The 24,551-nt window shown below is 34.7% G+C and overlaps 1 protein-coding gene and 1 pseudogene across 1 annotated transcript; both read right to left on the bottom strand.

Annotated features, from left to right (window-relative positions):
* Positions 1–4,170: 4,170 nt before the first annotated feature.
* On the bottom strand, positions 4,171–6,274 carry LOC126728862 (L-type lectin-domain containing receptor kinase IX.1-like; annotated as a pseudogene).
* A 3,881-nt stretch (positions 6,275–10,155) lies between these two features.
* LOC126727469 (mitogen-activated protein kinase kinase kinase 20-like) lies at positions 10,156–11,742 on the bottom strand. The gene has a single exon (XM_050433145.1). It carries the CDS (start codon positions 11,511–11,513, stop codon positions 10,299–10,301), a length of 1,215 nt encoding a protein of 404 aa, XP_050289102.1. The 5' UTR covers positions 11,514–11,742; the 3' UTR covers positions 10,156–10,298.
* Positions 11,743–24,551: the final 12,809 nt, after the last annotated feature.

Here is a 24,551-nt window from a genome sequence, read left to right as displayed (position 1 = left end):
GTCTCAATTTCAAAGTCAAAGAGAGTAAATGATAATTAAGATAATACTATATTCCCTCTTCTGCAGTTCAGTTACATCTTGAAAAAGATCCTAACTGCAATTGTTCAACTCCACTGCAACTTCCTTAAGCTTTCTTCCCTTTCTGTTTCCAAAAACAGTAAAATTACATTGCCATTCCATCTGTAGGTATGATAAGTAAACAAGTGTAAACTAGAAAGATGTAGCAAGACAAAACATCAAGTGATTTCACTTCTGGTGCACATACTAAAGTAGATACTCAAGATGTATTGCTTAACCTGCCACAAGCGGAACTTTCGACTTCTATGCTCATTGCTTGAATGAGAGCGGCTGTCAAGTAATGCATATGCTCTAGTGGTGGAGGAGATAAAGAAATTGGTGGCAAATGCTCCAACTCATTATTATTATTATTATTTTTTTAATACTGAGCCAGCAGGAGCTGTTCAAGATTTGCCTACATCTAATATGGATGACTTAGGCTTGTTTGGTGAAGCTGTGGAGGCACTCCTCAGTACATCATCTTCTGGTGAGCCACAATCTTAAGGGTTCTGCAGGCATTAAGCTATCTTGTTGCATCACTGAATAAGAAAGAGAATGATCCACAAATTCTTCCTGAAAAGGAGTATACAGCTGGTATTTCTAAGGTAAGGGGCATAAATTTAGCTTTGGAGCCTATATGGCTGAATCTGAGTACTTGCATAAGCAAAATAGATATTCAAATTCAGCTTTGGACCCTCTAGTATAATAATGCCACTTCCTGCGGGCTCTCAGAATAACTTACCATACACAGAATCTTTCTTTGTGGTGTGTGAGAAGTTACATCCTGTACAGCCAGGCTCTTGTCATGATTTTAGTATTGCTGCAGTTTTAGAGGATCAAGTTGCCAGAACTGCCCAACAGAAAACCTCAGGGAGTGCTTTGAAAGTTGATGAATAAAACATTGCTTTTGGGAAGTTTTCAGAGAAACATTGGAAGCTGCTAAATCCTTTCCTTCCGTAAAATCCTGGGTTGCTGGAGAAACCATTCTCCCTCAAGCTGAAGCTTCCTATATTCATGATCTTAACAAAAAGCGTGCTCACTTTAGATCAAAAAACCAAAAACAGGCTAATCTTGTTACATTGTGGGTTTCGGCGGCTGGTGGTTGATGGGTTTTGAGGCGGTGGGTGTTGATCTTGTGGGTTTTTTTTTTTTGGGTGATATTTTCTGGCTCTTTCCTGCAGTGATGCTTCAACAAATCGGTGTTTGCTCTGATACCAAAACTGACGCAGGACAACCAGAACAAAATTGAAATAACGGAAAAATAAAATATATGACCTAGGAGTCAGCACCTAGGCCTTGCTTGGAGTCAGCACCAAGTGGGGAAAACCACTAGGAGTCAGCACCTAGGGTAGACCTGGAGTCAGCACTAGATCAAAGAAAGACCAAACGGCCATTGTTTTCATTCATAAAAATATCAACTATCTCCTCAAGGAGTACAATAGGTTGCTTATAAAGGATTACTAAACCCTAGTTCTAATTGGCTAGGAAACCCTAATTGCCTTATTACAAAAATACCCTTGCTGGCTAGGAAACCCTAATTGCCTTATTACAAAAATAACCTTACTTCTAAATTAAAATACTAAAAGCCCAATAAACTACTAGGACCTAAAACATAAAAATACAATTGACTTGCAAACATAAATAATATTAAATAATAATTCTCTTTCATCTCCCGCATCATTCTCCTCTGGTTGGAGAAAACTCGACCTCGAGTTTTAAAGCATTGAAGGATTAGGATGCTGACAAACAACACTTGCTTCAAGTTTGAAATCACCTTAGGGAGCATAGGGAAAAGAAAAACCTTGAATTCCACCGCATCAAACTCATTTGGAATAACAAAATCAATGTGTGGAATCAGTATAATCTCTTCTTGAACCTTATGAGCCATAGGAAGCACTTTGGTTTCAACCTCTTCGACTTCACCAAGATGTAGATCTTCAAGGACTGTGGAGGGTTGATCAGAAGCACATTCAACAACTTCAACTTTCACATCATGTGCACCCTCTAACGTAATACTCTCTTTAGGTGCCATCTTTTCACCTGGCTGTTCTTCAATAGATTCATTTCCTTGCACGCTTGTTAAAGCAACACTTGTCGAGGCATGTACGTCTATGTCAACATTAGGCTTTGGTGTTGCTGGAGGATTCTCCACGACCAAGATATCACCATCAATGTTGTCTTCTATGGGGGCAGCAATAAGTTCATTGTGATCAATTATCCTTGATTTCCCAATTGAATCAGGTGGAGTCTTCATTTGCTTCATTTGAGCAATCCTGTCTTGAATCTCTTTCATGAGCTTCTCAGTTAATTTCGTTACTTTCCTGGTAGATAATTCCTTGGTAGATTGTTCAAAAGTGCGCTGAGGACATGATATGGGATGAGAATGAGGAGTCATCGCATTTGCTTCAACTTGTAAAGTACCACACTGAGATTGGGGCAGATACTTAGCTCGATGGTATGGTGACAAATACTCATCACAAAGCTTTTCTTTCATATCTTCCCACACAGTAATGGCAGGTTCATAATCCATATAGCGGAAACGTTCAAGATTCTCCCAAAACCTTTGTGCTTTACCTATTAACTTCGACTTGGCATACCTAACCTTTATGTTATCTGCAAAATTTGCTTGCTCAAAGAATCGCTCCATCCCATTCATCCAGTTGACAAAATCTCGTGGATAAGTTTCATAACCATCAAAATAAGGTGCTTCTAATATTTCCATGATTCTCTAAAATAGTGCTTCAACAAATAGCTACTATGATTTTCTCCTTGATAGTGGCCAACTTACTGTACTATAGTCACGGGCTAGCAGCAACTGTGGATAACAGCTTTGGGGCCTATACGTGCAATGGGCTGGCAGCAACAAGACTTCTTCTTCTTCTTCTTCTTCTTTTTATTTTTTATTTTTTATTTTTTATTTTTGCAAAATAATAAAATACAGTACACGGACTTAAAATTGAAGAAGCTACAGACACGGACTTTAAAAGAAAGTCAAACGAAAGACTCTAAATTGAAAGACACGGACTCAAAGTACAGACTTATGAAAAAGAAACCACAGAAACTAATGAAAGAGAGCGGAATCTCTAAATTGAAAGAAGGTTGCTCGGCGATGGGCTTGTGGGGCTAGGGGTTGACAACTGTGGTGGTGCGACGACAGGGAAGGCAGTGGCGGCACGAGACATGACGGTGGTCGACGTGATAATGGGTTCGGCGGCTGGTGGCTGTTGGGTTTTGGGGCGGTGGGTGTTGATCTTGTGGGTTTCGGCGGCTGGTGGTTGATGGGTTTTGAGGCGGTGGGTGTTGATCTTGTGGGTTTTTTTTTTTTTTTTTTTGGGTGATATTTTCTGGCTCTTTCCTGCAGTGATGCTTCAACAGATCGGTGTTTGCTCTGATACCAAAACTGACGCAGGACAACCAAAACAAAATTGAAATAACGAAAAAATAAAAGATATGACCTAGGAGTCAGCACCTAGGCCTTGCTTGGAGTCAGCACCAAGCGGGGAAAACCACTAGGAGTCAGCACCTAGGGTAGACCTGGAGTCAGCACTAGATCAAAGAAAGACCAAACGGCCATTGTTTTCATTCATAAAAATATCAACTATCTCCTCAAGGAGTACAATAGGTTGCTTATAAAGGATTACTAAACCCTAGTTCTAATTGGCTAGGAAACCCTAATTGCCTTATTACAAAAATACCCTTGCTGGCTAGGAAACCCTAATTGCCTTATTACAAAAATAACCTTACTTCTAAATTAAAATACTAAAAGCCCAATAAACTACTAGGACCTAAAACATAAAAATACAATTGACTTGCAAACATAAATAATATTAAATAATAATTCTCTTTCATCTCACGCATCACCTAATGATAGTTTTTCACTATTGGTTACAAATACATGGATTCATAGGAATATATATTCTATACCATGCAACTGGAAATATAAGAACTTTTTGTTTTCTTTTTCTCTTCTTTTACTTTTGGTTATAAATTGATGGATAATAGTTATATATACTAGATCATGTCACATTAACTTCCATTATATTTATTGCATAACTTTATTATACTCCCCACATTTACTCCACACACATTCAATAAAAAAAAACCCTCTATTTATTAATGAAAATTTATTAAAACAAGTCTAATTTCTAACAGCAATAGCAATGCAAATGGAGAAACAACAAAGGAAGAGGTAATTTGTGAGAAATTGGTGTTGTGACTATAGCTTAAATATTCGTTTTGTCCTCCCCAAGAATCAATAGTAACATAGAATGCTTTAAGTGAAAATAGTCTATTCACTACTAGAGCAACATACGTTGGCACAGACATTTCTAATAAGAGAATAGGCAATGGAGCTTCAAAATTGAGCACATGATGAACTACTTGCCTTATTGAAGGTCTGAGATTGTAATCAGGATGAGCAAACCAAAGGCCAACAATAATCAAGCACTCCATTTGTTGCTCGTCAAAATTTCCACCTAGCCTTTGGTCAACTACTTCAACTACCTGTCCTCTTCTATAGAACTCCCGAACCCACTCCACCATGACTACCTACTCTTCTATGGCCATGGGGATGGGGTTGATTGCTTTTCTACCACAAGCTATCTCCAGTGCAACAATTCCAAAACTATAGACATCTGATTCCTTAGTAGCCTTACTAGTTGTGAAATATTCTAGTGCCATATAACCCATGGTGCCCGCCAAATTAGTGGTTTGTGCCCCTTTGACATGGTCACAAGCCCAGCTAGCCCAAAATCCCCAAGTTTAGCATTAAAATTTGAATTAAGCATAATGTTGCTTGATTTTATATCCCTATGCAAAACGTATTGTTCCCATTCTTCATGTAAGTAGAGCAAGGATGAGGCCAAGCCTTGAGCAACTTTGTACCTCACTGCCCACATCAATGTACTTTCTTTTTAAAAAATATGTGAATCTAAGCTTCCATTGGGCATGAAATCATAAATGAGAAGTTCTCTTTTTTTGTGGCACCAACCAATAAGTTTCACCAAATTCCTATATCTCAATTGACTAATAATTTTTACTTCTGATGCATACTCTTTTATTCCTTGTTTAGACCTTTTTGCCACCCTCTTAATAGCTACAAAGGTGTTTGAGTCCCTTAAAAGTCCTCTATAAACCACGCCAAATCCTCCTTGGCCTAGCTTTTCTTTATCATCAAAATCATTTGTTCCATGAACCAATTCATTGTATGAAAACTTCCTAGGTCCTCTACCCTTTTAAATTCTTCATCAATACAATCATCAAGGACATAATCTTCTTCTTTATTCCTCCAACTCCTTTTCCACAAGGCAAAAAGAACCAATGCCAATGCCAACCCGCTAACCAGAACAAATCCACCAGAACCAAGACCCACGGCTAACCCCAATGCATTATTTTTCCTTTGGTTGGGGGCTGGAATATTGGGGCTTGACACCGGATCTTTAATGATGGTTATGTTATCATCAATTTCCAAAATTGAACTAAAATTCCATGAATAAATGTTATGTATTGCAGATGAATTTCCTGTTGAGACTAGCTGAGAATCCAAAAGTAACCTTCAGGTAAGAAATGGCTCAAATCAACATTTGTGGAAAGGAACTGCCTTAATGGAACATTGTATCTAAAACCAGTGAAGAAAACACTCAAATTATGAGAACTAGAATTGTAACTAATCCAAGCTTCATTTTATTTCCCTTCCTTAATAGCAATATTACTATACCATGATATATTAGCAACAGATTTCAAGGAGTTGACATCAATACCTATATGTTCCCCAGGGGGATCCAAATACATACTGCTATAGATATCAAACTCTACTGCGACAAAAGGATTATCCTTTGAGTCTAATGCCTGGTCATCGTGAGTAAGATCAATAGTACTAACACCTTTTGTTTTAGGAAACTTTGAACTGACAGGTGCAAGGAAGAATGCAAGCACGTCTCTATATACACTTCTATGCTGTGAGTCAATGGCAAAGGAAAAATGGGTAGTGAAATCTGTGAGGTTTTGAGAGTTATTGTCCCACAGGTGCATGGGTCTGAAATACGTAACTCCACCAACATACCCTAATGCAAGCTGATTGCCTGTCAGTTGGATGACTTGGTTTACAGCAAAAGCTCACTCATATGTTATGCTAAGAGTCAGAAGAACTAAAACTAGTGAAGTTGAAAGAAATAGCCCTTGTAAATGGGGTTAATATAGAAAAGAAATAGGTGATCATAAAGAGATAACAGAGGATTATAAGCTATGGAAACAGGAAATGTTTGATCTTGAAGTTGTATACAATGTAATTATAACTTTCAAGTGAGGTTGGCCAAGAGATATTGCAGAATGTAATATGAATCAATACGTACATAGATAATAAGTGGAAGTCTTCTAAGTGCAGAATCAAGCAATATTGACAAGAAAGAATTAAAAGTCAATGTTGTTTTGCAGGATAAGAATTAGAGGAAAACTTCAAATAGATACGGGCAATTGAATAAATTCAAAATCCACACATCATCTTGAATATATAATTGGCATTGAAAATTTTCATACACGGAGCAATGGTATAAGTTAAAAATCCACACATCGTCTTGGATAAATAAATTTTTTAGCTAGCTTTTATGCATTTCACTAAAAGTTAAAAATTCTCATGAAAAGTCTACCACAAAAGCTCAAGCCAAGTTTAGAAGAAATTTAACTTCACTAAGTACAGCTACTGAAAGGAAAAAGAAATAAAGCCCAAAAAAAAAAAAAAAAAACACATAAATGATGCCCATCACCAAAATCAAATTTCTTTAGCGAGCTTCTATCAATTCTACGCACTTCACAAAAAGTTTAAAATTTTTCATCAGACGAAAAGCTTGAATTGATATTGGACAATTGAATAAGTTCAAGAATCAAAACTCTCACATGATCCTAGGCCAATAACACGTTAAAAGTTTTCATTAGAGGAAAACTTCAAATATGCTGTATTAGGGAAAACCACATCCTCTTGGATAAAAAAATTGGGTTGACCAAATATAAGTCATAAACTATTTTACCAAACAAAAATATATGATCTAAAAAGGATGTTCCCTTAACCGAACTCAGAAAAACAGAAAAAATTAAAAGTGTTCTGTAATTGCGCGTGCATGTGGAAACATCTCAGTATCTCCCTAGAATTGTATGCACACATCATTTTGATGTAGCATAGTCACTTTTAATTAGTAGGTAAAGATTTCATTAACAAAGAACTACAAAGGGAAGTAAATCAAGCACAATAAATATAAATGAAGTACATTTCCAACTCAGAAGTCATACTCATGACACAAATACCTATTCACTGGGGTGCTTAGTAAACAATGGTGTCCCACACATCATACAAATGCAAGAGATGTCTCATGCACCAAAAGTAATGTTCTTCCATAGAAAAAAATACATTGTCTACAAAAGAAAGTTGAAGTCAGAGAGGAGGACGGCGCGCGGGGGGGGGGGGGGTGGGGGTGGGTTGTGGGGTAGACAAGTACCAAAGAAATGAGAAGCCTAGACGTGTTAATAGAAATCTACCAGTAATATACAATTATTAAAGCAACCCCTTTTAAAAACTGCCTTCTCTACCTTATTCTTTAACCAAATAGTGCTTCAAAGACATTATAGACAATTCTAATGATGAATCTGTCCTCTGACGAAAAAATGTCCTGGCAAGAATTCAATGACAACACCAAATCTAGACTGCAAAAGAGCCCTGCAGTTATAGTTACAGTAAGCAGCAGTGCGACACTCAATGGAACGAATTAGTATGGTTAATTTGAGAAAGATGCAAAATCCAATTGATGAAATCCAGATGTGCATTTGGTTTGAACACCTATATCATAGGGCATGCCAAAAATATAAAAGATCAGAATCCTAGATGAAGATACTAGCAAAGAAATAAAAACACCATGTCCATAAATAAGAATCAAGGAGTCTAGCTTTATCATTGGGTGAATGATAGCCTAAAAGCCCAAGTTCCCAAGAGCTAAACTATATCCAGCACATCAAGGGAAACTCTGAATTCATCCACCCAGGAAAAGAACTCAACTAGAAATTAAATACCCAAAACTTGGGACCAAATCATTCTATCACAGTAGTCAAACGTAAGTATGTAAAATTGTGACTCAAACAATGTACTAATGTAAAATTGTGCTCCAAGAGCTTGATGCTTCATGACTCACCTCTTTTTGTCAAGTGAAGCTCATGGACCCATGTAATACATCTCTGAAAAGTTTAAGATATATAATATGCATAATCCTTAACACAAAAGCAAGAAAGTAGAGCCTGTAACTCAGAACATGCACTACATCCTTAGCCACTCAGGGGAACAGATGTGGGAGCTCCTAATTTACTGAAATAGCAACTCACTGTTACAGCAGAGATACTAAAGAGATTGCAACTAAAATGGATTTACAACTTCTTTTATCCCTTTTAAGAGAGATACTATCACAGTTCAATGCCAGGAAAGCGGTAGATAGGAAGTAGTTGCCAAAACTTCTGCTGATTAGGCAGTACCGTGTGAATGATGGCTGCAAATGCTTGGTTTAGAAGCAGATCACTCTATTGTTTATAATCCTTCTTTATTATGACCTAATTCATATTTAAGTTTAATAAAATCAAAACTACAAAGTTCAATAATCAATTTGAAAAAGAGATGTGCATATGAAATTTTATAGTAAGTATCAATTTCAAAGTCAAAGAGAACAATATTTTTCTGAACTAAGAAAACACAACTCAGCAATGCCTTGTTCAACATAAATGATACTTAATTAAGGTAAAACTAGCCTCCCTCTTCTGTAGTTCAGTAACATCTTGGAAAAGATCTTAAATTGCAATTGTTCGACTCCACTGCAACTTTCCTAAGCTTTCTTCCCTTTCTGTTTCCAAAAACAGAAATATTTATGAACAATTACATTCCCATTCCATCTGTGGGATATGATAAGTAAACCAGAAAGGTGTAGCAAGACAAAAAATCAATTGATTTCACTTCTGGTGCACATACTGAAGTTGATACTCAAAATGCATTGCTTAACCTGCCAAAAGCGGAACTTTGACTTCTATGCACATTGCTTGCACGAGAGGGGCTGTCAGATAATGCATATGCTCTAGTGGCAGAGGTGATAAAGAAAGTGGCGGCAACTGGCAAATGCTCCAACTCATTATTATTTATTTTTACTGAGCTAGCAGGAACTGTTCAAGATTAGGCTACATCTGCTATGGATGAATTAGGCTTGTATGGTGAAGCTGTGGAGGCACTCCTCAGTACATCATCTTCTGATGAGCTGCAATCTTAAGGGAATTCTGCAGGCATTAGGCTCTCTTGTTGCATCACTGAATGGGAAAAAGAATGATCCACAAATTCTCCCTGAAAAGGAGTATACAGCTGCTCTTTTTCAGGTAAGGCTGTAAGGGACATAAATATAGCTTTGGAGCCTCTATGGCTGGATCTGAGTACTTGCATAAGCAAAATAGAGACTTATTCAAATTCAGCCACTTCCTGCAGGCTCTCAGAACATCTCACCGTACATAGAATCTTTCATTGTGGTATGTGAGAAGTTACATCCTATACAGCCAGGCTCTAGTCATGATTTTAGTATTGCTGCAGTTTTAGAGGTTGAAGATGCCAGCACTTCTTCTGCCCAACAGAAAACCTCAGGAATGCTATAAAATTTCATGAAAAAAAAAATTGCTTTTGGGAAGTTTTTAGAGAAGCATAGGAAGCTGCTAAATGCTTTCCTTCAGCAAAATCATGGGTTTTTAGAAAATCATTCTCCCTCAGGCTGAAGGTTCCTAGATTCATAATCTTGACAATATGCGTGCTCACTTCAGATAAAAACAAAAACAAAAAACAGGCCACTCTTGTTACCATCCCCCCCCTTCTCTCTCCCAACCCAAAATATATGTGGGAGTTATTAATTGACCAAAACAGCAAATAACAGCAGGGATCTTACTTGTTGAATCATACAAGACAGCGTACAATTTGCAGTTGTTGGAAGTGTTGCTATCCAAGATTGGGTAAAATTATCCAAGTATACACAATTCTCTCAACTATCAGGAGTCAAACAACAACAGAAAATAAAAAGAGAAACAAAATATGCACAGTAATGGAAAAAGCAAAAATCCAACCTTGTTTTAGCAAAAAATTGATGCAGATGTATTCAATTATATTTCTAAGAATAAGTACAATTGAATGCCTACTATCTATAGCATACAACGACTACTCTATCAAAATTTGTAACAATATAGAATTAAGCTCCAACAGGTACGAATGAAGTTGGAAACTTCAAATTAGACTGTGCTACTGTCCTAAATTTATGGTCATCATCAAATGCAACCCTTTTCCTCTTCTGACCGACAACAGCCGCTTCATCATCTGAGCTCACAAAAAATTCTACTTCAAAATCTTCATCATCTGAGCTCACAACGAATTCTACTCCAAAATCTTCATCATCTCCTGAAAATGAACAAGAGGTCGAATCATCATCATCTGAAAAAGAATAACCACCAAGCTCAAAATCAGCCTCGGTCCAAGAAGAACTAGGAACAGCGGGTAGTTCAGGTTCATCCACACCGGCGAGAAAAGGATGATCCAAAAGCATCTCAGCCGTGAACCTGAACATGGGTTTCCTCACAAGACAAGCCTTCAAGAAATCCCTTGCCTCCTTCGAAATCCCACTTGGAATTATAGGCAATACACGCTCATTGCCTATAACCCCCAAAAGCTCCTCTGTATTCAACTCTTCCTCTTTATCCCAAGGAGATTTCCCAGTGAGCATTTCACACACCACACACCCAAAAGCCCAAATATCAGACTTCGGGTCTTGCACACTCTCAATCACAGTTTCAGGTGCCATATACAATGCCGTGCCCCTCAAGTAATCCAACCTCCCCTTCTTCCTCTGCTCTGACCTCCTAGCCAACCCTAAATCCCCTATCTTCGCCACAAAACTTTCGCCAGTAGCAGCACTCACAAGCAACACATTCTCAGGCTTTAAATCGCAGTGCACGTAGCCACAATCATGAACATGACTAAGCCCTTGTAGTACCGACTTCGCGTAGCGCTTAACATCGGACTCAGGTAATCCAGACCCACCAGATTTCTCGATCAAATCACACAAAGTTCCTCCAGAAGCGTACTCGAACAGCAAGTTGTAAACCATGTTCTCGCCATTTTCTTGAGTAGTGATCTCTTCGCCGAAGCAGTGAATAACAAAAGGGCAGCCTTGAACATTGTCGTGAACCTCCTTCTCTTTCTGAAGCGAAGCGGAAAGTGAAACCTCGGCGGTTTTGACAGCCATGGTTGAAGGGAAACAGTGAAAACGCGATTTGGGTTTCTTGGAATTGGCAAGAAATACAGACCCAAAAGCTCCTTTGCCCAGCAATGGGCCTCTCACCCAGGTTTCTCCATTGCCATACGAGCTTTCCTCTGCCATTGCCTTCGCCTCTGACTCTGCTTTCTTCATGTTTCTTTGATCAAGAAGAAAGATTTTTTGTTTGGTCTCAGAAACATAGAAATTTCCTTAAAAAACTTTTAGGGTTTGGAAATTGGAAAGAAAGTATATATGGTAGGGTTCGGTGCTTGGGTTTTTTTATATATAAAAGTATTGATGAGGTTTCAAAAAAAGACCAAAGGCGGCACAAGCGAAAGTAGAGCGTAAGTTCATGTGTTGGTGTAAAATCAACCAATTTGACGCGTTTTAACGGTCGTATGTTGCTCGTTCCACTTTGGAGTTTGGAATGTGTCAATTTGGGATTAGAGAATTGGTCTTTGGCACCATGTGACGATAATACTACGAGTTCTTGATGAGGCTAATCATTGCAGGTACAACATACTCGTTGAAACGTCACTATTTAAATAGTTCAATTTCGACCAAGCATAATGTGAAGTGATACGAGGATTCTTATGATCCAGCGGTGATAATACGTGGGTTATTTGTATTAGTGCAAACTATTATCATATCATATGATAAGTGATTCATGAGCTTAGTTTAACTAGAGTTCAAAGATTAGTTTAACAAGAAGTTTAAAGTTCTTTCTAGATTGAGTCGTATAGTTATGTTGATGCCTTGACTATTTTAGGAAAAAAAATGCAAATCTCCTCTCCCATTATAACTATTGAATTATAAAAAATTAAAAAAAAAAAATTGTTCCTTTTGATAACGCAGTAAATTTTGTCTCCAACTTACCTTTTATTTAGTTAATTTATCTAATTATTTATCCCCACAAAAAATAATAATAATGAACTAATCTAAAACGTGGTGCATATGGGATGGGATACATATGCATAGCAGCATAAGTGTCTCATGGTACAAATTATTTTTCAACAGTTTGAATTGAGATTTTTAGTTATTTTTATACATTTTCATTGGGGAGGGAGACATGAACCCTAGACCCCTCCTTTGAAAATAGTAGGCAATGTCATTACCACATTGAATTGCAAGACCTTTGATGAAAATGAGATTATTTGAAAAAGTTGTACCTGGGAAAAAAAATGACATTGAATAAACTGTATTTTAAAAAAGTGTGGTTTAAAATCCCTTTACCAAACACACCCTAGACTAAAATAAGCTATATTAATAGTAGTTTAGTAAAGATTATGCTAAAATTCAATTTGGTCCCTTGATTTCTTACCTCAAATTTCAAATTAGTACTTTTAAATTTAATTTTGTCAATTCCGTTCATCACTTTGTCAATAGGGTCAATCTGATCTTCCTATCCAAATTTGTTATTATATAAAGCCACTTAAAACAATTCTTTTTTTACTTTAAAATATACTGATCAGACCATAAGATCTATTAAATGTGTATTTGATGAATGTTTTCAATTAAATTTTTAATAAAAAATATTATTCAAACAACACTAATGGTTAAATGCTAATAAATTTGGTCAGAAGAATCAGATTGACTCATTCTTACAAATTGAGGGATTAAATTGAAAAAAATTAAATCTTGGGAGCTAATTTGATAATGGATGTAAAAGTTAAGGGACTAAATTTTTTTTTCCTAAAGATAGTTATTTTTGTTACCAAAAAAAAAAAAACTCTATTTACATGAATGAGAAAGGGAATGCTGAAAAATTGGAGGGGTTACAATAAGTAGGAGGGGTGAAAGTAAATGGTAGAGAGAGGTGTTGACAAAGATTTTGTTAGAAAATTTAAAAATTGAATGCTCTTTACTATAACTATAAGATTGTGTGTCAAAAAGTGTTAAAATCTGTTTGAATTTAATAGGCAATTAATAACCGCTAAAAAAAATAAAAAGGAAATTAATAGATGTGCTGATCTGGTACAATGCGGCATTCAAGTCAGCATCATCCAAGCTTGCACGGGTCGCTTTCATTTATTATCATTTTCGCTTCAAAGAAATGCACAAGTTCACAATTAAAAAATTAAAAACCTACAACATTAATGGTTAAAAAAAACCTCATCAATGTTTTCTGTTTTTGAGGAATACCTCGTTAATGTTAAAGTAAGGGATAATAAAATATTGGCTAAAATATAAAACTAATATTCTAACTTTCTTCAGATTTTATTTTAGTCATTTAATTTTGCTTTTGTTCATTTTAGTTCTCTAACTTTCAAATTTATTCAATTAAGATTTTTCTATCAACTTTTGTTATATGTTGTGGTTAATTTTTCAATTTTTTTTAAAAAAAATTTCTTCAAATTTTTTAAATTAAAAAATTCAATTAATGATTGAAAAATATTTTCTAGATTTTTTTTAAAAAAAAAATTAATAAAGGTAATCGAAAAGGCCTTAATTGAATAAATTTGAAACTTGAGGATTGAAATGAACGACAGCAAAGTTAAAGGACTAAAATGAAATCTGAGGAAAGTTAGAGGGTCAGTTTTGCATTTTAGCCAAAAATATTTTTAGCCTACCCCAAACTTGACCTGCCACATTTATGCCTCACTTAGGTTTTTCTGGCCCTGAAAAAAAAATGATGGGCACTCCTAATCCAACCCGCCCCACCTTTCATTTATAGAAATTTAAAAAAAAATTTCGAGGAGAGAAATTTTTACTAAAGGGGAAATTCTTTAGCAAAATAGATTTTCATGCTTATATTAGACTGGAGTATTCAATATTGGCAAGTATTGTTGGTTCCAATTGGTTCAACTCAAAAATTCTTTTATTATCGAATAAGAGATTTAGACTTTGAATCTGTTTTACACCAACAACTAATTGATATATTGACCTAATGATAAAGAACAATTTTTATGAAGTGAACATCATAAGTTAAAATACAATCATATATAAAATTAAGGGAAATGTTAACAAATACCACGAGGTGTTCATTAAGAATGATTTATATATTGTGGGGTCCACCTAATACAAAATTGGTATAAATTGATGAAATGACTAAAAATAGTATTGAAGTGATAAATGGAACTCAAAAAAGTTGACTTTATTGACTCTACACCCTATAAAATTGGTAAAAAATATGACAAAAAGTTGACTTTATTGACATAAAGTTGTTTCTTAACGAGCACCTTATGGTGCTTGTTAACACTTCCATAAAATTTATATTGGCAAGTATTGGCCGACAATAGAGCATTTAAGTTTTGCCAAGAATCTTGTAACTTAATTGGTTGACACTTCTTGGTATTTCTAATGGAGACATCCAAGAGTTTAAATCTCTGTTTTAAAAAATAAAAAAGTTTTAACATCAGCTTTTCTTTTTTCTTTTTTTATATAATTATTTTTTATTGGTTGGGTTAAAGTTACACCTAATGTTACTTGAAGTAATGTTACACTACTAAATAACTTGTTATTGAATTTATATTTTGAAAATCTCACCGTTGGATTACATGTTTTATATGTTTTTAACTTGTATGCCAATTGAATATTATTTATCATTCGATCTATAAACTCCCCCATTTTCATCAGAGTTAACTGCCTAAATAAGAGCTAAAGCATTAGACTCAAAAATAGCTTTTGTTGAGCCCATTTTTGCAGCAAAAAGGACTCATTGTAGCAAAGCAAAAGCCTTGGTCATAGAAGCAGGAAAAGCTGATGGAAGCAACTTGTTGAAAGCTCCAATAGTGGCCTCGGTATGGTCTCGGATAATAACTCTGATACTAGAGTGTTCCCCATTATTAGCTGTTGCCCCCATCAACATTAATTTTGTGAAAACTCGGAAAGGGAGGAGACTAATGAGCTCTGACCGTGGGGTGGGAGGGGTGATCAGGTAAGTTGGATGTGGTGAAGTCTATTAAAGATAACTTTGCAATCTCCCAAACTTGAGTTGGGGGGTAGCCAGCATCATTATGTATGGCATTGTTTTTGTTTCCCCAAATAGTCCATGCAACCATGAAAAACAGGTCCAGATCAGTGGAGGACCCTTTCTCCATAATTTGGGACATAATGCCAATGAAATCTTGGGTTGGAGAATAGAGATTCACAGGGCAATCACTCCAACAAGACCAGGTTTGCTTTGCATGGTTGTAATGAAACAAAGCGTGGGAGATTGGTTCCAAATCCTTGTCGCATATTTGACAAAAACCAGCAGCATTTAAACCCCTTCTCCTAAGATTGAGCATTGTTGGCAGGCCATCCAAGCACACACGCCATGCAAAAATTTTAACTTTCAAAGGAACATTTAACTGCCAAATCTTCTTCCAGAAAGGGGAAGCTTGGTGATCAGATGAGCTTTCTCCAGCTACACCTGACTCCACCAACTCCTTTGTGACATAATAGGCACTTTTCACCATGAAGGAGCCTTTTTTATTCCCCAACCAGATTAGAGAGTCCTCAAGGAGGCTATGACTGAAAGGGATTTTTAGGATTTCATTAGCTTAAAAGTGTAGAAAAAGAGATTTCACCAAGTCCGGCTTCCACCATTTGCTATTCTCATCAATGAGGGACGAGACCATTGGGAAATCATCAAAATCCCTCGAAGTGGAGATCACTTTGTAAGTGGTTGGTGTTGGAAGCCACTTATCTTCCCAAATGTGGATTCTCTTGCCATTACCCACCCGCCATCTAGTTCCTTTTCTAATAACCTCAAGGCTGTTGAAGATGCTCCTTCAAGTATATATAGATCGGGTTGCTACCCAAATTTGCATTCAAAATATCATCATAGGGAAAGTATTTGGCTTTATAGACCCTAGCCATTTAGGAGTTTGGATTTGAAAGGATCCGCCATCCTTGTTTGGCTAGAAGAGCTAAGTTGAAAGCTTGGAGATTTCGGAATCTCATGCCCCCATAAAGCTTTGATTTGCATAATTTCTTCCAACTCACCCACGCCAACTTTGTCTCTTGGTTTCTTTGGCCCCACCAAAAATTCCCCATCATTCTTTCTAAATCATCGCATAAAGTCTTTGGCAATTGGAAGCAACTCATAGTATATGTGGGCACCGCTTGAGCAACTGATTTTATGAGGATCTCTCTACCCCCAATGGAAAGAAGTTTTTCCTCCCAACCAGCCAATTTCTTGCTACCCCTCTCTTTAATCTCGACAAAGACCTGAGATTTGGATTTACCAATTAAATAAGGAAGGCCAAGGTATTTCCTCTGTTGAGAACACTGCATTGGGCCAAGAATGCTTAAGATTTCTTCCTTAACATCATTAGGAGTGTTGAGGCTAAAGAAAACTGATGACTTATCTGCATTTATTTTCTGTCCCGAAGTCGCTTTGTAGGAATTAAGAATTTGAACCAGCTTTAGACATTGTTGGGCACTAGCCTTGCAAAATAAAAGGCTGTTGTCTGCGAAGAATAGATGGGTGATGTTTGGGCAGCCCCTACAAATGGATATACCATGGAGAGCTTGGGTATGGGCAGCCTGGTGGATGAGAGCTGATAGGCTTTCAGCACATAAAAGAAAGAGGCGGTCGCCCTGTTTAAGGCCCCTAGTGGGGGTGATACTACCATATGCTTCACCATTAATGATAACAGAGTAGGAAACAGATGAGATGCATTGCATAATGAGAGAAATCCACTTCCCATCAAAACCAAGCCTCTCCATAACTTCTCTCACAAAACCCCATTCAACCTTGTCAAAGGCTTTACTTATATCGAGTTTGACGGACATGAAACAATCCTTCCCCTCAATTTTATGGTTCAGGTAGTGCATTAGCTCAAAAGCGACTAAAACATTATCTATAATTAGCCTGTCTGAGGTAAAGACACTTTGGTTTTCAATGATAACAGTAGGAAGAATAGCTTTTAGACGGTTAGCAAGGGTTTTGGAGATGAGCTTATAAGCCAAATTACATAGGCTGATTGGCCGAAACTTAGTCATTTTGGAGGGGTGAGCAGTTTTGGGAATGAGAACAATGTTTGTTTTATTTATTGCTGCCATGGGAAGGTTTTGGTTGAGAACATTAAGCACCATGTTGGTAATATCTATTCCTACAATGCTTCAATATTTATGAAAAAAGACAGCTGACATACCATCGAGGCCTGGAGCCTTGGTGGGATGAATTTGGTGCAGGGCCTTTGTGACTTCTTCTTCGGTGAAAGGTCTGATCAGCTCCTCATTCATTTATCTAATTATCCTCATTGGAATGGCCCTGGTGATTTCCTAAATATAGCTTGGAGAGGTTTTGGTATATATATTTTGAAAGTAAGCTATTGCCGTTGCTGAGATACTTTCTTTATCATCACACCACCTACCATCCTCGCTCCATAATCTCATAATTGTGTTCTTCATCCTTCTGTTCTTGGCTCTAGCATGAAAATTTTTTGTATTTTTGTCCCCCCTCCTTGTACCAATGTATTTTGCTCTTCTAATACCAAAACATCTCCTCACTATCCAGCAGGTCATTCAATTCTTTCCTAATTTGGTTTATCTTAGCACCGTGAGAACCATCCTGGTCTTATGTTGTGAGGGTGTTAAGCCTTTTCCTTCTCTCTTGGATTTTTTTAGGGATATTGCCAATTACCTCCTTGTTCCACACTGATAAAATCAGCTGCACACCTACTGAGACTAGTAGCAATTCCCTTAGGAGTGTTGGCGAAGACATCACTATTCCAAGCTGCTTTAATTATCTCATGGCAATCCTCCCTTTTGGCCTATAAAACTTCAAAGTGGAAGCGACGTTTGCGGGAAGGAGGGGGGAAGTTGGAATCAGAGATCTTTAAAATGCAATGATCAGAGGTGGACTCAATCTGATGATGGACTTTTACATTTTTGAACAAATTCAACCAATCGGAGTTGGCAAAAGCTTTGTCAAGCCTGAGATACACCCTGTTACTCCCTTCTTGCAAATTACACCAGGTAAATTTAGGACCAAAGTAACCAAGGTCCTGGAAGCCACATAAGTTCACAACCTCACGAAAACCATCCATTGGTGCTAGGACCTCGGAGCTCCCCCTCATTTTTCTATGAAAGATAAAATTTCATTAAAGTCACCACAGCAAAACCAAGGTAAAGAAAATTGATTACTTAAATAAGAGAGTAAGTTCCAGGATTCCTTTCTCAGGTGAGTTTCAAGATGGCCATAGAACCCTATGAATCTCCAGGTGTTGTTGTTTTGCTACTCTGAAATTATTGCATCAATGTGGTGAGGTGAGTATGATTGAATCTCCAAACTAACCTCTTTAGACCAAAAGAGAGTAAGGCCACCACTACGACCTTTGCTAGGAACAAAAAGACCATTAGAAAAACCCAGTTTATATTTTACTTTCTCCATACGTTTTACATTTGTTTTAGTCTCCATTAAGAAGGCGAGATAGGGATTCCATCGTTGCACGTAATCGCGCAATGTGAAAACTATCCGGGGACTCCCAACTCCCCAATAGTTCCAGCATAGGCAAATCATTGTGCCCGGTGGTGCTGCCTTGCAGACACCGCAGATCCATCAGGTATAAGGGTTTGGGTATTGAGTTATGTCACACAGAGTTTTTTATAATGATCTAATCCATCTAATGGGTTGGTGGTTAAGGGAACCTACTTTACCAATCAGAGATGGAGAGAGAGCCCTTGAGAAGGGAGAGAGATGACCCAGAGAGTCAAGAGAGAAAAACTCCTACAGAGGGAGAGTGCTCACATCAATTTTGCTTGTTCCACTTTGGAGTTTGGAGTTCGAAATGTGTCAATTTGGGATTAGTGGTGTTTTAAAAAAAAAAAAAAATCGAAGAAGTAGTGGTCTTTGGCACCGTGTGACGATAATACTACGAGGTCTTGATGAGGCTAATCATTGTAGGTACAACACATTCGTTGAAATGTCACTATTCGAATAATTCAACTTCTACCAAGCATCATGTGAAGTGATACGGGGATTCTTATAACCCAGCGGTGATAATACGTGGGTTATTTGTATTGGTGCAAACTGTTATCATATCATATGATAAGTGACTCATGAGCTTAGTTTAACTAGAGTTCAAAGATTAGATTAACAAGAAGTTTAAAGTTCTTTCTAAATTGAGTCATATAGTTGAGTTGATGCCTTGACTATTTTAGGAAAAAAAAAAAGTGCAAATCTCCTCTCCCATTATAACTATTGAATTAAAAAAAAATTGTTCCTTTTGATAACGCAGTAAATTTTGTCTTCAACTTACCTTTTATTTAGTTAATTTATCTAATTATTTATCCCCACAAAAAAAAATAAAAATTAATGAACTAATCTAAAACGTGGTGCATACGGGATGGGATACATATGCATAGCAGCATAAGTGTCTCATGGTACAAATTATTTTTCAACCGTTTGAATTGAGGTTTTTATTTATTTTTGTACATTTTCATTGGGGAGGGAGACATGAACCCTAGACCCCTCTTTTGAAAATAGCAGGCAATGTCATTACCACATTGAATTGCAAGACCTTTGATGAAAATGAGATTATTTGAAGAAGTTGTACCTAGAAAAAAAAAAGACATTGAATAAATTGTATTTTAAAAAGGTGTGGTTTAAAATCCCTTTACCAAACACACCCTAGACTAAAATAAGCTATATTAATAGCAGTTTAGTGAAGATTATGCTAAAATTCAATTTTGTCCCTTGATTTCTTACCTCAAATTTCAAATTAGTACTTTTAAATTTAATTTTGTCAATCCCGTTCATCGCTTTGTCAATAGGGTCAATCTGATCTTTCTATCCAAATGTGTTAGTATATAAAGCCACTTAAAACAGCTCTTTTTTTACTTTAAAATATACTGATCAGACCATAAGATCTATTAAATGTGTATTTGATGAATGTTTTCAATTAAATTTTTAATAAAAAAAATTATTATTCAAAAAACTAATTGTTAAATGCTAATAAATTTGGTCGGAAGAATCAGATTGATTCATTCTTACAAATTGAGGGATTAAATTGACAAAAATTAAATCTTGAGAACTAATTTGATAATGGATGTAAAAGTCAAGGGACTAAATTAATTTTTTTTTCCTAAAGATAGTTATTTTTGTTACCAAAAAAAAAAAAAAAAAAAGCTCTATTTACATGAATGAGAAAAGGAATGTTGAAAAATTGGAGGGATTATTAAAAGTAGGGGGTGAAAGTAAATGGTAGAGAGAGGTGTTGACAAAGATTTTGTTAGAAAATTTAAAAATTGAATGCTCTTTTACTATAAGATTGTGTGTCAAAAAGTGTTAAATCTGTTTGAATTTAATAGGCAATTAATAACCGCTATAAAAAATAAAAAGGAAATTAATAGATGTGCTGATCTGGTACAATGCGGCACTCAAGTCCGCATCATCCAAGCTTGCACGGGTCGCTTTCATTTATTATCTTTTTCGCTTCAAAGAAATGCAAAAGTTCACAATTAAAAAATTTAAAAATTAAAAACCTACAACATTAATGGTTAAAAAAAACCTCATTAATGTTTTCCGTTTTTGAGGAATACCTCGTTAATGTTAAAGTAAGGGATAATAAAATATTGGCTAAAATATAAAACTAATATTCTAACTTTCTTCAGATTTTATTTTAGTAATTTAATTTTGTTTTTGTTCATTTCAGTTCTCTAACTTTCAAATTTATTCAATTAAGATTTTTCTATCAACTTTTGTTATATGTTGTGGTTAATTTTTCAATTTTTTTAAAAAATTTTTCTTCAAATTTTTTAAATTAAAAAATTCAATTAATGATTGAAAAATATTTTCTAGATTTAAAAAAAAAAATTTAATAAAGGTTATCGAAAATGCCTTAATTGAATAAATTTGAAACTTAAAGGACTGAAATGAATGACAGCAAAGTTAGAGGACTGAAATGAAATTTACAGAAAGTTAGAGGATCAGTTTTACATTTTAGCCTAAAATATTTTTAGCCCACCCCAAAATTGACCTGCCACATTTATTCCTCACTTAGGTTTTTCTGGCTCTGAAAAAAAATGATGGGCACTCCTAATCCAACCCGCCCCACCTTTCATTTATAAAAATTAAAAAAAAAAAAAAAAACTTTTCGAGGAGAGAAATTTTTACTAAAGGGGAAATTCTTTAGCAAAATAGATTTTCATGCATATCTTAGATTGGAGTATTCAATATTGGCAAGTATTGTTGGTTCCAATTAGTTCAATTGAAAAAGTCTTTTATTATCATATAAGAGATTTAGACTTTGAATCTATCTTACACCAATAACTAATTGATATATTGGCTTAATGATAAAGAACAATTTTTATGAAGTGAACATTATAAGTTGAAATACAATCATATGTAAAATTAAGGGAAATATTAACTGGCACCATGAGGTGTTCGTTAAGGATGATTTATATATTGTGGGGTCCACCTAATACAAAATTGGTATAAATTGATAAAATGACTAAAAATAGTATTGAAGTGATAAGTGGAACTCAAAAAAGTTGACTTTGTTGACTCTACACCCTATAAAATTGGTAAAAAATATGACAAAAAGTTGACTTTATTAACATAAAGTTGTTTCTTAAAGAGCACCTTATTGTGCTCTTTAACACTTCCATAAAATTTATATTGGCAAGTATTGGCCGACTATAGAGCATTTAAATTTACCAAAAATCTTGTAACTTAATTGGTTGATAGTTTTTGGTGATTCTAATGGAGACATCCAAGAATTTAAATCTCTGTTATAAAAAATAAAAAAAAGTTTTAACATCGGCTTTTTCTTTTTTCTTTTTTTTATATAATTATTTTTTATTGATTGAGTTAAAGTTACACCTAATGTTACCTGAAGTAATGTTACACTACTAAATAACTTGTTATTGAATTCATATTTTGAAAATCTCACCATTGGATTACATGTTTTATATGTTTTTAACTTGTATGCCAATTGAATATTATTTATCATTCAATCTATAAACTCATTTTTTATACATTATTTTAAATTACAAAAACTTAAATTTAAACAATCAATTGATGTTATAGTTATTGATCTTTGATCACCTTGAAAATTTGCAAGCATAGAGAATATACGAAAATAATGTAATCTAGCTAATGGTAAATTTGTCAAAATCCGCATTCAATTAAAAAATATGAATGATATAAAATTGTTTAGAGTTATACCAAGTGTAATTTGAATCCAATTATTTTTTTATTAAAGGTTTTAACAGCACAATAGTGCCCCTAAGCTTTAACCCCAAATGACATATTGATCTAGAGTTAGTGTGATTTCCTTCCCTAAAATATAGAGTTACCACTTGATAAAATCATATTGACCGGAAGTGAGGCCTATGCAATACCAAGAAAAGAAGCAACCAATGTTATAAGTTTTAACACTCGCCAATTATTGATCTTTGATCACTTAAAAATTTTGCAAGCATAGAGAATATACGAAAATAATGTAATCTAATGGTGAATTTGTCAAAATCTGCATTCAATTAAAAAATATTGAGTAATATAACATTATTTAGAGTTATACCAGGTGTAACTTAAACCCAATTATTTTTTATTATTAAAAGTTTTAACAGCACAATAGTGCCCCTAAGCTTTAACCCCAAATGACATATTGATCTCAGAGTTAGTGTGATTTCCTTCCCTAAAATATAGAGTTACCATTTGATAAAATCATATTGACCGGAAGTGAGGCCTATGCAAAACCAAGAAAAAAAGCAACCAATGTTATAAGTTATAACACTCCTTGCCAGTATTAAAAGACACTAATAAACTCCCAATGCTTCCAATTCAAAAAAAGTTCAAATTAAGAACTAGTGTTCTATACGTTATATTCTTTCACATCATATGATATAAAAGAAAATTAACATTTTAATGCCTAAAAGTATAATACACATGTATCTTTTCCTAATAAAATAAAAATACACATGTATCTTTTTCTTAAGCATCAAATATTTTAGGAATACAATTGGGATTAGTTTCAACATCTCTGAAATTATTACCATCTTATTAGGCATAATAATCCAACACATTACCAATAATTTAATTTTAAGGAATCATTACCATCACATAGTACATGTTATTATGCTAACATCAAAGAGAAAAGATTAAGAATCTTGGAGACAGAATTACAAAAACTTTTTATAATTTGAGATGAATAAAAAAATATGAAAAATTAACAAATTAAACTTAATTTCTGTCGATATTTTTCTTTTAAATCTTAAGGGAATTAATCACGTGACATGCATATAATTTCTGTCATCATATCATAATTTGAGAAGCAATAAAATGGTTTAATTAACACCTTGCAGTGTTGCGCATCATATTTTTGAATTCATTAATTCTTTAATAAAAAAAAAAATTACTATCATAGTTTTTGAAATGTCAAAAATGTAATTTTAAAGGGGTTAATTGTTTAAATAAAAAAAATTCAAGGATCAAATTAAAATGCGAAACTTTCAAAAGCTGTATATTAATATGTAAACATAAATTGGATTTATTATGTTCATCTAGAAACAGACTTAAAAAAAAAATAATAATAATAATAAAAAGTAGCAAGACAGCATATATATTTGGCTAGCGTGGGTCGTCATTAGTTAAAGAATGGATAAAGAAAGGGAATTAGACAAGATATGAAATTTTCTCAAAAAAAGAAAAAAAGAAAAAAAAGAGAGAAAAAGAATAAGGAAGCAATATATATATATATATATATATATATTATTTTTACAGCAAAAAAGCACAGGTGTATATATAAAATTTAATATAATGACTATAAGTGGCCTTGGATTTTTGGGTTTTGTTTTCATTTTAGCTATTATATTTAAAATTTTTATTTTAATATATTTCATATTTAATTCCGTTTTTATATTAATTTTGTCACCCATTTTCGTAAATTAAATGACTATTAATTGCCATTCCATAGCGGGACTGTTAATTTCCGTTCATTTTAAAATGTTGTAAAACTCATGAATTTCATTATTATAGACAGATCAACACATAATGACCTGTCAAATCATTAAATTATTTCATAAAATATTATAAGATTTTCATTATCGTAACCCATCAACATATAACAAACATGAAGGTTAATATATATATATATATAATTTTTTGTTTGAGTAACATACAATTTATATATTAAACCAAAATATAATAATAATAAAGAAAGGAGATAATAGGGAAGCAAAAAAAAAAAAAAAGGAATAAAAAAATAAAATAATATAAAGCGGTTTTTTGGTTGGCTTTGCGGTTGCGCTTTAACA

The sequence above is a fragment of the Quercus robur genome, chromosome 5 (genome assembly GCF_932294415.1).
Source record: "Quercus robur chromosome 5, dhQueRobu3.1, whole genome shotgun sequence".
Classification (NCBI taxonomy): domain Eukaryota; kingdom Viridiplantae; phylum Streptophyta; class Magnoliopsida; order Fagales; family Fagaceae; genus Quercus; species Quercus robur.
The sequence above is the reverse complement of the archived record's forward strand: the minus strand, read 5'-3'. Positions and strand labels throughout refer to the sequence as shown.

Excerpts from the sequence above, each read along its gene's own strand:
- LOC126727469 (XM_050433145.1), bottom strand. The coding sequence starts at position 11,513 with ATGAAGAAAGCAGAGTCAGAGGCGAAGGCAATGGCAGAGGAAAGCTCG.